At 36.2% G+C, this 17,202-nt stretch overlaps 1 protein-coding gene across 1 annotated transcript in view; it reads right to left on the bottom strand.

Moving 5' to 3' along the window:
• Positions 1-17,202, bottom strand: part of ITPR2 (inositol 1,4,5-trisphosphate receptor type 2) — a 423,569-nt gene that overhangs the window by 73,299 nt on the left and 333,068 nt on the right. Inside the window, exons 47-50 of the mRNA XM_081114981.1 lie at positions 15,479-15,671; positions 13,000-13,125; positions 8,057-8,232; positions 2,023-2,187 (exon numbers count right to left, since the gene is read on the bottom strand). Coding sequence (XP_080971107.1) covers positions 2,023-2,187; positions 8,057-8,232; positions 13,000-13,125; positions 15,479-15,671 — 660 coding nt within the window. The remainder of the gene's footprint in view (positions 1-2,022; positions 2,188-8,056; positions 8,233-12,999; positions 13,126-15,478; positions 15,672-17,202) is intronic.

Here is a 17,202-nt window from a genome sequence, read left to right as displayed (position 1 = left end):
CTTGAGAATGCAAAATGTGTTGACATTGGTCAGGTTGATGGTTCTTCCTGTTTATTTCTAAAAGGAAAATCTAGAGTGTGGTTTTTGTTATTTTGAATAAACTATTGACATTGTGGAGAAAACCAGGAATGCATATACATATAATTTTAAAATATTAAAATATTTTTAAAATGTTTAAATTCCATTTTGTTATTATGTCCAGTACAATTTCCTTCTAGTACTCTAAACATCAAAACGGACTATCTCCTTTCTATAACCAATCCAATGAAAACAAATTAGCATCCCTATTGTAATATTTGAAAGATAAAAGCCAAGAGGAAATAAAACTAAAACATAAGGTTAAGTAACATAAATTAAAGTAACATTACTCTTAATAACTCATATAATCATTCAAATACAACTTTATTTTGTCCAATACCTTTACTTGGAAAACAAATATTTACATGCCTCATTTCACATTATCTTTTTAATAGATCTTGGTAATACTAGTCTCCGATACTACCCCTACTCATTTTATAGACCAGAAGGAGGACGCACATATCACAGTCAGGTTAAAGTGCTGGGTATCTTAGGACTTCATACAGGGTAGGGCAAAAGTAGGTTTACAGTTGTGAGTAAGAAAAACAGTTTATTCTTGTATGATTATTTATTAATTATTGTATTCTTTTCCATACAAATAACTATAACCCTATTTTGCCCACCCCTGTAGGTCACAGGCAAATTTTTTAAAGATTTAATTTAATTTTATTGTATATCACAGGCAGATTTTTTAAATGGAATTTTTCAGGTGAATCAAAGCAGAGAGGGAATTCATTTGGATCCCTGAAACAGAAAAAAAAATTTCCTTTAAATTGGTGAATAATCCGATTAACTATCTGGAAGATAATTTTTAATCTAAACATATGGGACAAATCCACTCTTCACTGTGGCTCTTTCAAGTGCTTGAGAGTAAATGGAAAATTAGCTTTTTTTCAGTCTTCATACATGAGTGTGCTAGATAACATAACAGGGAAGCAGGAGGCGAGCAAACTGGGTCAGCGTAATGGTTTTAGATCTTCAACTTGTTTTCAGGTGATTTTACTGAGACGTGCTCTCCACTGCATGTCAGCTCTGGGCTGGAGAGATAAATAAATTGCTCCTATGCATGATGCTAACTGAGTAGTGCTTTAAGTTTCAAAACATCATATATTTATATTGATTCCTCTCCTGGTTTATGGTCATAAAACATATATGCATGAAGAAAAACTGATAGCCGGAAAAAAAAAAAAAACTCCACAAAAACCCACAAACACACCAAAAATCTGTGGAAGAAATTTGAAAATCCATTTAATGAATTAAGTGTATGTAGATAAGCTTCACAACAAAGACATTAAATCTGAAACTGTAAGACATTTCTTAAAACAACGCATTGTCTTTTTGCTAGGTTGACACTTTTCTCCCTCGTTTTACTTATTTGTCACTGTAAAGATGCACATATTTGGCACTATAAATACAATACAGTGGGGCCTTGACTTACGAGTTTAATTCGTTCTGAGACCGAGCTCGTTAAGGAGCTCGTCGTTAACTCAAATTACTCTATCAACTCAATGCAAAAAAAGAGACAGCTGGTATCTCAAAAAACTCGTTAGTCGGGACACTCGTAAGTCAAGGCCCCACTGTATAATGATTCCAGTACCAAGGAAACATATCCCCATTTTTTCTCCCACATTCCATCGGAGACTCTCAACATGTAAAGGGACATACGATTTGCCTGAAACCACAAGCAGCCTGTTTTATGAAACCTGGGTCAAGCATGGACTCCTTGGTTCCTTCTCAGAGCGGAAAGAAAGAATCCCACCACAGATGTAGTTTCTCAGAGAAAAAAAAGACTAAAAATAATAACAGTTCATGCTTTGCCTAGGAAATTCTAAAAATAACGTAATTTGTCCTAAATGTCTGGCCCTGCTTTAAAAAAACAAAATCAAAGGAAGAAGCATTGTGCATTTTTCCCAGCAGCAATTGTCCACTCAGAGATGTACTCACCAGGAAGCTATAGAAGAATTCATGGACAAAGAGGCCCAGCATGCAAACCAGGACATACGCCACGTGGTAGAGAAAGGCCATGTCCAGGATGACTGCTCGGTACCCTCGGGTGAACGTGCCACGGTTTCCAACAAAACTCACCAGAAAAACTATTTTATTACAAAGCTGAAGGGAGGAGAAAAAAAAGATTTTACTGTCTTATCCCCAAATGCACATAAATAACAGGTCATTGACAAAACCTATTGTTCACAAGTCTGTGGTTTTGTTTAATGATTTTTCATTCTGTAATTTTTCAGCACTACTTACAAATCTACATGTAAACATGGTACAGGCAGAACTGGTATCCTTTGCAGTTCCAGGAAAAGAGAGGAGCATGATTAAGGGCCCCAGCTCTGCAATTGACATGGACCTGGATTAAAATCTTGGTGCTCTCACCACTGCTGGCATGGCTTGAGTTGTGCACCTATAGGCCTGATTGTTTCTTCTAAAAAACTGGAATAAAGGAATTCCCAACTGATAGAACTAGTGAGAGGATTAAACAGTTCATAAAGCATATGAAGCACTTAATGCAATGACTACTTTATTTTTAATATATATTTTTATTGACTTCAGAGAGGAAGGGAGAGAAAAAGAATCACTGATTGTCTGCCTCCTGCATTACCCCCTCTGAGGATCAAACTGTGATCTCCTGATTCATGTGTCAATGCTCAACCATTGGGCCACACCAGCTGGGCTGCAATGACTCTAAATACCATTCTGTCCTTGATTACTTTTTTTACCCTGGACTTTCTCTACTGAGTATTATTTTAATCAAATAAGCTATAAAAATTATTTTTGCATTTAACTTACTTTAAAAACATAACAATTATAAATATACCTATATATCTAGGTTAAAATAAATGTAACATGTGCAGATATTTTCTAAGCTCTATGGGTGGTAAATTCAATAAACACTATTGGCGTGTTTATTATGATTGGTATCATGCAAAGTATTTATATTAAAACTATGTTTAATGTTACCTTTTGTGGCATAATTTTAGAATACGGAAAATTTATACTAAGAGTCTTTGGCAATAACAGATTTGTGTGATGATTTCCAAAGAACACAATTATCATAAACTTAGGACCATCTACGTGTATTTGGTTCTAGAATCACTGCATTATTTATAAACCAGAAAACTAGTTTTGCCTCTTTGTCATCAAGGAAAGAATTACAGAGTTTGAAATTTCAATTTCTTCTTCCAAATTGTTCTCTGAGTTCTTTAGTTATCTATTGGCACCATATTTGTCTTTATATGTCCAAATCTAACCTTGGGGGGAAAAGTTGCTCTTTACAACATTGTTGGTTTTTTTCAATGTATATGAAATAAACTGCCTTACGGAATTATAACATAAGAAGGAGCAAAACACTTTGAAGCAAAATTGAAATATGTGAGGTTGGAAAAACCTTTTCCTTCAGCTTTCTGAAGTCGAAATCAATACAGATAAAATGAGAAATGGGCTATCATTGCATGTTGTGAAGATAGCCAAATCAAATCAACAACATAGCAACTAAAAAGTTTAAACCTTTTCTAAATTTCCTCCCTGCTACTTAATTATCCTCTCAATAACCTATGTTATCAATTCTTTCACTAACTTGCTAACAATATGAATAATGTCAAACAGGAAGTCTTACTTTAGTATGTAGTGTTTCATTTATCAAATCTTTATAGATCATTATTGAAAAGAGCTACAGTGGAACAGATGTCTTTATATTCACTAGCCAAGACCAAGTTTAATATTATATGAAGTCAGTATTATAAAAACTGAGAAACTATATACAAGGTGCTGATATAAATTTAGCATTTGACAATAAACATCATGAAAATGGTGAAAGGTAGAATGTCTGAGTGATGTAATGATATTTAGTGTTTTACTCTTTCAATTGTTTTGAGTGACTCCTGTTTACATTTATATTACCTGGATTAGGCCATCATAGTTCATCAATATAAAACAGAAATAAGAAATTCTATAAAGTAAAAAATTAGAATTCTGACTTTTCAGAAGGATGAATGATATGCTTCAGACAAATTATTTATATTTAGTTTCCTGATCTCTACTTTCCTAAACTGAATCATAAAACAATTATGCAGGAAAAGTATTTATTTATAAGCTGTTTACACTGAGGAAAGTAACACAATGAATTCAAATTCTCAAAAGAGCAATACATTTCAGTTCTCAATGCAAAAGCAGGAAATTTCTCTTTTCTAACTAAAAAGGGTATCTGCTACTTCTGCATAAAAAATAAAGATTTGTCTTATATGTTTTCAGATTGCCTTTTTTTTTTTTTTTCGTCTTGACCTAGGGCTAGATATGGATGGCTATATATCTGCTCTCTAGATGAAGCCTTGAAGTGAGGTCAAGTAGATACTGGCAGTGGCATCCACCTATTTCTGTAGAGAACAGAAACATAGAAATTGTTGTCTTTTGAAGTGTTCATACCAAGGAGAAATAAATGCAAGAATCAATGATTGGGTAGGAAAGAAGTTGAACTCTGGTTTTCCCCACACCATGACCTTAAAATGTGTACATTTTAAAAATAAAATCTATACCTGTTTTTATAAAGCATTTTCTAGGAAAGCTTCATGCAGAGAATGAAGAACTTGCAGAGACATTCTCCCTTCTCATGTCATGACATACTTGCTGTTGTCTAATCATTTGTCAACACCACTATGTAGGCAATCACTGTTTCTATGGCAAGGGCAGCCATAAATGGAGGCTGAGGGAACTGGGCAAGGCAACTGATATGCCTTTGCAGGACGTGAACACTGCCGTACACTGCAAAGACCTGCATGGGAAGTTGGGCCGCCTGGGTTCCAGCCTTGGCTCTGTCATCAAATACTTTACTGAACCCTCCTGGTCTTAATAGGACACTGCATACCCATTTCTAAAATGAAATGCCTCGCTGTGAATAAGCCTTAACGTGCCTCTTAGCTCTAGAATTATTTGTGATGTCCTTTCCATTTTACTACTTTATGTAATTGCAGAAATGTATAGGTGCCTTTATATTATCCTTGGTGTCTTATTTGGTTCTATGTCCCTGATCAGAAATTCTATCCCCATCTTACATTGTTCCTATGGGAAAACATGACCTATATTCTAAGAATAAATTATTGTCAAAAAAAAAAAATACTATCTACTATTTATTGGGAAGTTAAACTGAATTTATTGTTTTGAACTGTATTACCATATTTCCATCAACTTTCAAAAATGAGATGATTTGATTAAATCAAACACCATTTCAGTGACATTATATCTTAGGCAGGCTAAAGTTCTAAGGTTAAAGTCTAAGGCAAAATTTTCCTGTAGTGAAAATCAGCCTGGAAATCTTCTAAATTTCCAACAAACAGTGCAGTAAACAAGGGTGGTATAAACTTGTTCTTTTACTAAACGACACATAATAGCTTTCTCCCAGCACTGCAGCAGTTTTCTGTTTCTGCAACTGGTATTAGAAGTAGTTAGGAACATTCAGTGACCATAATATATGAGAAATAGTGTGTGTGTGATTGTGTGTATGTGCATGTGTGCAGGGGAGAGAGAGAGAGAGAGAGAGAGAGAGAGAGAGAGAGAGAGAGAGAGAGAGAATATGATAGTTTTGATTCAGAATATATAACTTCATTTCTTTATGTTAAATAAACACATAGATCAGCAGTATCATGAGCCCTCCCATGAGGGAGTAACACTGTACTGGCTTATAAGATATACTTTATAACAGAGAAAAACATCTGAATCTTTTGAAACATCTCAAATACTGAGATGACTCCTGTGACAAGACAGAGAAACTGGTTGCAATTTAAACAAACCTTCAATTTTCAGAAACAAGAAGATAAAAATGAAACATAATATAAATAGCAACTGATAAAACATAGATGATCAGCTTAGAACACAGATCCAAGCTCTTTCCTCCCGCTTGATTCCTCTTCCAAAAAAGGGACTTTCTGCATTTGCTATGAGAGACACGGAGTCCACAAACAACTCTGTGAACCAAACTACCAACACTTTTATGATCACAAGAGCAACGTTTTACAATTAAATTGTATTCCACATAGTAGGTGCTTGGTGAACAGTGGGCTTTATTGCTGTGAAATCATTATTTCTGTTCAGTATTCCTTTCATCTTCGCCCTCCTTAGCATCTCGCACACTATTCCTGAAGCTTCTGGGAGGCAAGACCCTCGTCCTCTACCTCTTCGTGTGCTCAGTGCCCATTACACAACAGAGGCCCGATCAATGTTTGTTGCTTTCGGCCTAACTCTACTTGGCTATGATTTCACTTTATGAAACTTGGATTTTTCTCTCTTAGATTAATGTCTATTGAGGACCAGTTACCGGTTTATAAATATTATTTGCTCCTTCAAGTAATTTGGTTCAACAGTCAATGTTTTATTTATTTATGTATGTATGTATGTATGTATGTATGTATGTATGTATTGTTGACACTATTACAGATGTCTCCCTTCAATGTATTTAAAAAAATTTAAAAAGTGAACGCACCAATTATGTTTATAAAAATTCAGATAAATCCATGAAGATTCCTTAATTAGCCTGATTGGCAATAATGCAAAAGTAGCTTATTTCCAAAGCACTGAAAGTATAAGTTCAGTTCATGTAAATAATTTTTTAGATATTTAAATGCCAGGTATTAAGGTTAAAAATAATGGAGTTGTGAGGGAGTGAGGAGGGCATGATTATATCTATAAATGTGACAACCTCTGCCCTCAAGAAACTTATAGAATAATATATTCAGTACTTTACAGAATTCTGTGCTGATAGATCTCTTTGTATGTGTAGTACACTCTCTTTTACTGACAGTGATTGAGGAATAAGCAATTTGGTTGATGGAATGTTCTAGCTAACTAGGAGCTATCATATATACCATATGTAATTTTTGAAGAATTATACTAAGGACCAGAAACATAGAATTGGCCATACTAACACAGCTTTCTAATTCTCATAATTTTGGCTATTTAATTTATTCATTTTCAATAAATATTTGCCATGTGTTTTATGTACAAGGCAGTGTAACTCTATAACACAAAAATAACCTTCCCCTCATTCATTCACTCACTCATTAGCTAATTTATTTAAGGGATATTTGTTAAATACCAATGATGTTCAGACATTGAATAATTAATTATTATCCTTGAGAACCATATAATGTAGTAGGGGAGATAAGGCCTAAACACTGATATCAGAATATAGGACATTTTGCTAGAAACCCAGTAAAAGATATAAAAAATGCTTCAGGTATGCATCAGACAGACTAGCAATATATATTTGTTTACCTGGCTGTTTGTTCTTTCATCAACCTGATGATTTACCTTTTCTCACCATCCCTTTGTAGCTCCCTTGCAGAAAGTTGTCTAATCCCTGTAAACTTTTCTCTTGGGTACAGCTGCCGTTATTTGGAATAGTACTTTGGCTTACTTACTCTAAACTTACCTAACTTAAGTTTTGAAATGTGCTTTCTTGCTCTAACACTTTAAAATTTAGTGGAAAAAAAAATATGAATCTCATCTATGCCTTTCACAAGTTTATAGGTTTTGCTCACATAAAAAGAGCCCAATTTCATAGTTTTCTCATACAGCAACCCCTTTTCCTTGGTCATTTTATAAAAGGTGCTCAGTTCTAAAATTCTACTGAATATAATTTAATCTTTCTTAGATGATTTAGAAGCCACCAGGTTGTTAAGAGTAGCTCAAAGTCATTTTTGTCAATAGCTGCTGGTATGGGAAGAAGAAGGCGATAAAATTGGATTGGATTAAATTGATTGCAGAACTGGGTCATGCCCCAAGGGCTACCTTCATAAATATATCAAATTTTACTTGTCATTTTTTTCTTTCTCTCAAAATTAGGAATGTACAAATTAAATTCTGGTTAATCGGATTCATAATAAATTAGATTTTACTGTGTATACATGAATTAAAGCATGTAGTTAAATTTTTATATTTAGTACACTTTTAATTAATCTATAACAGTACAAAGCAAAGTACTTACATTAGCTGCGCCAAGAAGTATTAATGTGGGCCCAAGACCTATTGTATATATTGATCTGAGCATTACAGACACAAGAAATGGCCGGATACCCACAGGCTTGGAGAAGAAAAACAGCATGGATGTGCAGATTGCAACTGCTATCCATAGAAGAACTGAGAACAACGGAGAAAGTGTACCTGTGAAATGGGAAAAAAGTTTATTTTTACCAAGAACAAATCTAGAAAATGTTAAAACCTTTGCCACACTATTTCATATAACACATATAGCAAGTCAAGCCACGGGACACACTTTCAAAACACCCCACTGTGTGTTTAGAGCAGCAGTTCTCAACCTGTGGGTCGCGACCCCTTTGGCGGTCAAATGACCTTTCACAGGGGTCGCCTAAGACCATCCTGCATAGCAGATATTTACATGACGATTCATAACAGTAGGAACATTACAGTTATGAAGTAGCAATGAAAATAATTTTATGGTTGGATCACAACATGAGGAACTGTATTTAAAGGGCCAGAAGGTTGAGAACCACTGGTAGAGAAAATGTCTTTGAACATTTCTTTCCAGAAAGTTTGTGATTAATTGCAGGCCTCTTACATACTCACTAGTTATGCCCCTTCTATTAAGTCTGAAAGTTCTTCATCTTTGTCTCCTACAGGAGTTATATAGGCTAAATATTTTGATAGAAGTATCCCATTTGGGAACCTTAATTCAAACGTTACGATTAATGGCCATTAAACAGACAACTAAATCGTGTGAAATCTGGTATTTTTCCACTGAACTCATACTCTGTCAGGTTCTATTATTATCAAGTTTCTATATTATAGATTCCTCTAAAGAATTCTAAAGAATTCAGAATGTAGAATATCCAGTCTTTAATAAAATAGACACAAGTTTTAACTTTAAAACATACGTGTGTGTATACAGATGCATGAATATATATGAATATGTGTGCGTGTATGTGTTTAGAGGTCAATTCAAGTTCTTAAAAAACTGGTAAGCTATTTAAATAATCAGAAACAAAAGTTCTAAGTGTTTTAAAAAAGGAATTCTATTACAAACAAAATTTCTTTCGAAATTGCCCAAAAAGGTGTTTAAAAATATTTTTCTGTGAAAAAGAAGTACACTTCATTGACGTTTGCACTGACATGTGGATTCAAGGAATCCCTCTCTGAAGATCACATGGTGCCGAGTTTGCAGAAGTAAATTAAGGGGCAACATTCTTGGGCTGATTAGACTAACGCCAAAACCTCAAACATGTGAACAGGCTGATGAAGTCAGAGGGGAAACAACAAAAGGGAGATTTTTCTACTAGTTGCTTCTTTTGGCCACACCTCTTTATAATTTATAAAATTAATTTCTGCATCAAAACACCACAGGGCTGTGGTGTGTAGAGCTTTTGTGCTACCATCAAAACCATGGGATTATCTGGACTCCTGAAATGAACTCGTGTAAGCCTTTAGTTCACAGTGAGTGCTAAAAGATCAAAAGTAGGTAGGACGATCCTGTTAGACATTAAAAACGAAACAAAAAGTCAGATAGGAAACAGCACTGGTTTAGACGTGTTTATTTTTGCAATGTTTGTTCTTATCACGTTATCTCTTAAAGCAAGCAGTGATGAAAGAGAGTTGGGAGGAGAGATTTGATCTGCCCTTTCACCAAATTTATGATCTGATAAGATCACTTGGGAGATGAAGAAAGGGGTAAATTGCTGTGGAAATCACCCTCAATTCCTGTCCTCTGGCAACACTAACAAAATGGGCACCCAACTCATGTTTATTATGATATTGGCTTGGAAGCACTCTATGTCTACAGAACACAGCCTGACCACCAACTGCCCTGACTTCACAGATCTCAAAGAGCCATGGAGGGAATAATGCCTTCAACTTTCTATCATGCTAATCAGGACACCATCAAAACATAAGCTCTGTAAGGCGAGGACCATTTCTGGGTCTATCAGTGCCTGGCATGCAGTTACAAATAAATATCTGTTGATTAAATGAATAAATCAAAATAATCTGTGATCTTGTTTTAAGCAACTAAATCTCCAGTTACAAATTCCCCAAGCTGTGGAGCTATACTCTGAAACTGCCAACATCTTTACACATTTAACAATTTACACATTTACACATTTAGCCAGACATTGGACTCTAGTATAATTTATAAGTAATGACTCAATGTGTTATGTGAAGTCTCAGCTTTGACTCTAGTAGTCATACTCTGCATTGTCATGAATTGCCTAATCACCTAATCACATTTTGACTGCTTTTCTCAGATAGTATTTGGCTTGCTGAGATTTCCTTTTGATTAAACAAATAATTATACCCATGCACTTAAAACTGGGCATTTGGTCCCTTTAGTGAAAGAATTCACATAGCACTAGCATGGTATCTTGAACATATTTAAGGTACATGCTAAATAAATAGCTAAGTATGCTAAATACATGCTAAATATGTATTTGTGAATTAATAAATAAACTTAAAAGTTATATAAAATGGCTATTAATTTATAGCATTGTCAATTGACAATAATTTATAATCATATTTTGTAAGAAGAATCATTGATTTCTAGCTGAAGATTTAATGCTAAATCTATACTAATAAAAGGGGAATATACTAATTAGACTAGGAGACCTTCTGGATGTCCTTCCAGACAAAGCCATGGTGGCAGGGCCGAGGCAGAGGCGGTTTACGGGCAATTAGGCCAGGAAGGGAGGGAAATTGGGGGTGATCAGGCTGGCAAGGGGGGCAGTTGGGGGCGATCAGGCCAGCAGAGGGGGCAGTGGGGGGCAAGCAGGCTGGTGGGGGGGGGGCAGTTGGGGGTGATCAGGCCAGCAACGGGGGGCAGTTAGGGGCAAGAAGGCCAGTGGGGGGGCAGTTGGGGGCAAATAGGCAGGCAGGCAGAGTGGTTAGGGGCGATCAGGCAGGCAGGCAGGTGAGCGGTTATGAGCCAGCAGCCCCGGATTGCAAGAGGGATCCCAGATTGGAGAGGGTGCAGGCCGGGCTGAGGGACACCACCCCCTACCGGTGCATGAATTTCATGCACCAGGACATTAGTATATATATAAACCAAAATCCTCTGACAAACCCTAGAGAAGACGTATAGACTGTCAAACCAACATTTACCCAATGAGGATGGGAAGGGGGACTGTCTTCTCTACTTAATTTATATTTGTATTGATTTCTATAATAAGCATGTATTGCTTTTATAATGAAAAAAATTTAGAATGCATTTTATACATTTTTAAAACTTAGAAAGTATAAAGTTTATCCTCTAAAAAGAAACTTCAAATAGCAAAATTAGAGACCTCGGTTTAATTCACATAATGGAAATCTCCTGTCTACCTGACACTGACTTGTTTATAGTTTCCCATACAGATCATGCTGCTCTTACTTTCCAGTCTCTCTCTGATCCTCTGCCTCCCACATAGACTCATAAGACTTTTCTGTTTTCTCCACCTCACTGCAACCAAAGTAGACATCCATCCATAAATCCATAGGTGGTCTTCACTATTGTGTTTTACTCTTTTCTCCATTCCTTCACTAGACCATGAGCTCCTTGAAAAAAGGACAGCCTCACCAACCTTTGTATCTCTAGGGCCTAGCATAGTGCCTGGCACATAGCCATATTCCATCAAATGGTTGTAACTGAGTCGAATGAATCAAAATTACCTTGAGAAACTTATTTTCTTTAACACAAAGTACTTTAGGGGGAAAAAGAACTACATCCACATTCGAATATGATGTATTTTTTAAAAATCACATGCTATCTGAATATAAGAAATTCCCTCAACAACAATTTACTCCACTAGCTAGCCCACCTTTGCCGAACTGGGCAGGGATGGTAGGCATGCACTGTTCAACTTCTGAACAGACAACTAGGAGATTCCCTGGCATCAACAGCTGCTGCCTCAGCCACGCCCAGCTTAGCCTCATATCTCAACTTCCGCACAGGTTTCTTCTTTGGAGAAACATATGCTAAACAAAGAAACCAATTAACCAAATAAAAACAAAACAAAACAAAACAAGCCTACAGCCACACAAATAAGGCCTGGATTCCTAAACAAATTAAAACAGAGCTCCTGAAGCCTGACAGTGAAGAGAGATTATCTGCAGATGGGTGGGAGGGTGGAGGGCCCTATAAGATGATCTTCTGAGAATCACTTGCCCCTTAAGAATCCCCTTTAATTCCTGCTCTGGTTGAAGGGAGAGACTACTCCCTCGATTAACAGATTTGTCTTCTCACTATCAACATAGATTCCTGGAGTTTTATGGGTCATTATATAATATTGTCAATATATTTTTTTCCTCAAGTGTTTCAGGTTTGGCCACTGGGAGACCTTTCAAATTGGATGCTGTGTTCTTACTATGTCCCCATCATTTTATCCAATTTGTTTAGCACTTTTTGGAAGGAATATGAATGATCAACTAATTCATCTTTAAGTTGATTCCAAGTGCTCCTGGCAAGTTGTCACTGGTCATCAAGTGGGCTTCCCTGTGTAGTAGTAACATTAACCTTCTAACAACATCTATAACAACTAAGGTTTATTGAATGCTTTACTCAGAACATCTCATTAAAGTCTCACAATAAGTCTATGAACAGATAAGATACCTGTGCACCACCCCTCTAGTATTTATATAATTGATATGGTGATGTATAAAAATGCTTTGGGCAATAATAGGTAGAAATAACAATTTTCAGTGCTTTATTTATCAATATGTACCATAGCTCTTCTGTATATGAGTTTTTGCAAAATAACATTTATACTGACCATAGTTTTCTGCCTATGCCACTTACTATAATTCTCTACTTCCAACAACTATAGAAAAATCGATTTAATAAGAATTAAATCATTATTATTTTGAAGCTCTAAATAGCTAAGAAATGCATTGAGAGTGTTATTTTAGAACTTTAAAATATTTATCATTTAAAGAAAGACAAGCACTTGCCTTCATCTCCATCGTCCCCAAATGGGTAGAAGAGGGCAACAGCTAAGTTGATGAACACGGCCAAGTTGAAGGAGATGCTCCCCCAGAGGGATATGTGTCTCGAGAACCAGAACAGTGCATGGTTATCTAGTAAGGAAGACGTGCAAGGGGATAGAACAGAAAAATAAATTTTGGTTTCCACACATCAACCCTACTGAAATAACACTTTCCTAAATTCATTTTTGTAAACTCGTATAAAGCATATTTAAATAAACACTTAATATGCTCTATTTTAGAAAGTTTATAATCAAGACCATGAAGGAGTTTTCTATTTGATTCCTTCATCTGTTAGCCAACTCACAACCAAACCATTATAGAAAGGTGCGTAATTTTGCAATTGCTAATGATGGATAGGAAAGGTGATTCTGTATTAATTCTCTCTAATATATCCCTAGAGAAGATTAGGGAAAAGATATGTCAGCAGCTGCCTAAGGCCATTTTTAATGGAATGGTACACACTGCTATATAACGTAGAAAGCTGATACATTTGTCCCACGCCAATGCCTTAAAGTCAAATAAAAATAACAAAACCCTGGCACATTTATATCTCTGATGAAAATTCCTATGACACAGACACAGTTACCTGAAACTATGAAACTTAATAACATGGCACTTCTTGGGAACTAGTGATTTACAAGAACTTGTTGGGTTTGCAACAGCAGAGGAAAGTGAAAAATACAATAAGCACTACCCACAAGTGACAATGGCTTTGCTGAATAATTTCAGAACAGGAACTCTGTATTTGTCATCAGAAAAGAAAGAGCAAATGCATCTATTGCATACAATTTACATCAAACAAAAACCTTTTTTCTACCACTCCAAACTAGTTGAGCAGATACGTAATGCATGTAAGTTTGACCACATGACTTTCAGGTCTTGTCCATTCTCTAACTTAATATGGAATTAATTGAAGGGGGAAAGCACATGAATTTTCAAATAAAAATGATAAACTTTTCAAATTATTTTCTGTGAATTCCAATCTCTGGGGTCTGTTGCTTACTGATAAACTGTACTACCCTTCAATACACAGTGTCATCTTCTCTGGGAAGGTAGCATTTCAACAACACTGGGATAGGCTACCACTAACTATGATATTAAGTTACTAATGTATCATAAACTGTAAACATCTGCATCTCCAACATTCCTGAATGAGGAGTCCTCATTGTTAAAAGCAGAATATGAAGGAAAATTAGAAGAGGTTGATGCAGACATTGGTAATAGACCCATCAAATGAATTAGATGCTATCTATAACCTCACAATAAGGTGCTTCCAATGTTTAAAAGTAAAACATATACTGGAAGTTATTTGAAGATTTCTTTTTATAAATGACAAAATATTTATCCAAAAAAGGCACAGACCCTACAAACACTAGTTCATTACTCAATTTACCTTTTGTCAAGGATAAAAATGGATATTTTTCAAATTTCCCAAATAAAAATGTCGAGTATTCATATGTATTCTGGACACCCAAAATTTTCTCTGAACTTCATAAGATTCTACATAGTAAAATGCTATGGGAGAATAACTTCTTTATTTTTTTCAAATATTCTGCTAGGAAAGCCTAGCAATGCATGCTGCCACCTTATCTTCAAAGATGATGTGTCTCAGGCTCCACTCAAATTAGAAAACCACAATCGTTAAAATTCCTAGAAAACCAGAATGAGGACACAATGTTGAATAGAGATATTGAGGACATAAGCCTGCTTGTCTGGAAAACGTCCCCAAAAGACAAAAAAGACCTAATCAAGAGTTTCCTTCTATCAATTTTTGTTGAAAGCTCATGATATTAGTTACATGGGAAAATTAAATTTTACTTTAAACTCTCAAATTTTTAAATTTGAAATTGAGCATTTCCAAGTAGACTGGAGCCCTGAGAAATAAGTCATGGGAACGGCATTATGCTCATTTTTAACTTTAAAATGACAACATTTCTATTAGAATACAAGCATCACAAAATTTTTAGTTTGATTTGGCAATGTACAGATATAGGCAAAGAAAGACTTTCCGAAAACCGTGAAACAAGCCGCTCCACCCTAAGATCCTGAGGGGAGAGGGGACGAGCGTGCGGGCACTGGCATCTCCATGCCATTCACTGAGTGGTAAGGCCAGTCAGGGCCCATCTGGGGACTTCAAACCTGCAGCTGTTCAACAGTTGAAACATACAATTGCAACCTTATATTTCATAATATTTATAAAACTATAGGATCAGCACTGGAAGATGACCTAAGTCAGAGGTTTCTGTTTGCGTGAAGCTGCAGGAGTCTTGGCTCCAGCCAAGAAGATAGATGGAGCTTATATTCTTAAGGCTGTAGGGGATCTCAGGGACATCAGATGGCAGGAAATTAAAAACCAGTTTAACTGAAGGGTGTCACGTATCCCAAAGTACCAATGGGTCTACCACGACGCCCCAAACCCACCACGTTCGTTCACTGTACTTACTCCTGATTTTCTTCTGCCACTTCATTTCATTGTAGAGGTCTTCTGTTTGCTGGAAGAAGTCGTTCACTTTGCTTCCTTGCTCATCCCTTTCGGTCATAGTGAACACTCGGCACTTGGACTCCCGCGTCAGGTATTCACAGATGTTGGGGACAGGAAAGACTATCTGCTCCATGGTCCTATCATGCCGGACAATCTGCAAGCATTAATTTACAGACGCTTTAGCCTTTGGCACCTTGGTCTTAGCATACTGTTTTTTTTCTCACAAGTATGTTAAAGACATTTTATGAATTCAGTTAATGAAAAAACAAAAAACAGGCCAGTTTGAAGTATCCTAGATAGTCCTTTACTGGACTACTTTACATTTTTCTCTTAAAGGAAGAGATAGTAACTGACTAAAGTATCATAAATATTATACTTCGTTATAAATAACAAAAGCCCAAGCCTTTATTCTTTCTGGATTACCATTAACCCCATTTTTACTTTCATGAAGAACAGGAGAGAATTAAGAGGGTGTTAATTAGCAAGTGACTCACTAATCACATTACACCCTGCACTTGATATATCTGCGTCTTGTTCTTAGCCTGTCCTTCCTAAAAAGGGCTATTGGGAAACAACTGGCCCACTCAACATGAGGCCAGAGAAAGGTGCTCTATATCATTAAAATATTTCCCTATTTGTGGCAACACATACCTTTTGTAGGTAGAATATCCATTCTAGCATATACCTATATATAAATATTCATTATTTTTAACTTTTCTTATTTGGTATTTGTGACAATTTAATGTTAGATTTAAAAAAAAAACAAAAAAACAGGCTAAATATTTTCATACAGTTTTACCATGTAACAAGGGTCTGTGAAAACCAAATCTGAAGGTTCACATTTACATATGCTGCCCAACCCCCAAGAATGAATCAAGACTGGCCTAAACCAGAAGAGGGGCCTATTTCCCTTTGCCACTGATGGGGTGTTGGTGAGCATGTGACCTGCTTCTGGAGAATGAGGCATGAGGAGAGATATCCTGGGAGGTAGGGGGAGGCTTTCAGGAAAGATCTGGTTTCCAAAAAGGTAGAGAGCCTTTGAGACCAACAAAATAATAACAACCAAAAAACCAAATAGCTAACATAAAAGTGCTTTTTGGCTGTATATTCTTTGTTCCTGCTGAGAACAAAAGGTAGTATAAGGAGATGATGCCTGAAACTGTGCAGCTATTTTATAACCAGGAGGTGAGACATCACCAACATAACGTGACTGAGGAGAAAGATGGGAAAGGCCTGCATGTGTGAAGACATTATTATTATTACTTTTATTGATTTCAGAGAGAGGAAGGTAGAGGGACAGAGAGATAGAAACACCAATGATGATAATTATCTATCAGCTGCCTCCTGCATGCTCCCTACTGGGGATCGAGCCCGCAACCCCAGTGTGTGCCCTGACCGGGTTCATAGGTCGACACTAACCACTGAGCAACTGACCAGGCATAGAGTGCACTCTTTATCAGAAAATATTTTTTCCTAATTATGAGAGTTCCAAATTGGATCAGTTCCCCCTGAAGTAGTGAGGTCTCTAGCACAGGAAGAACTGAAAGCTACAGAGCTATTATAAAGCAATTCCTCCTTGGATGGGTGAGCAGACCAGGTAATCCACAAGGTGCCTTATCCTATTTCCCGGGATCTTTGAGTCTATAACTTACCGACAAACTCTGATTTTCCACAATATTCATCAT

Source organism: Myotis nattereri (genome assembly GCF_964212035.1).
Source record: "Myotis nattereri genome assembly, chromosome: 2".
NCBI lineage: Eukaryota > Metazoa > Chordata > Mammalia > Chiroptera > Vespertilionidae > Myotis > Myotis nattereri.
This window is presented reverse-complemented; position numbering and strand designations above follow the sequence as displayed.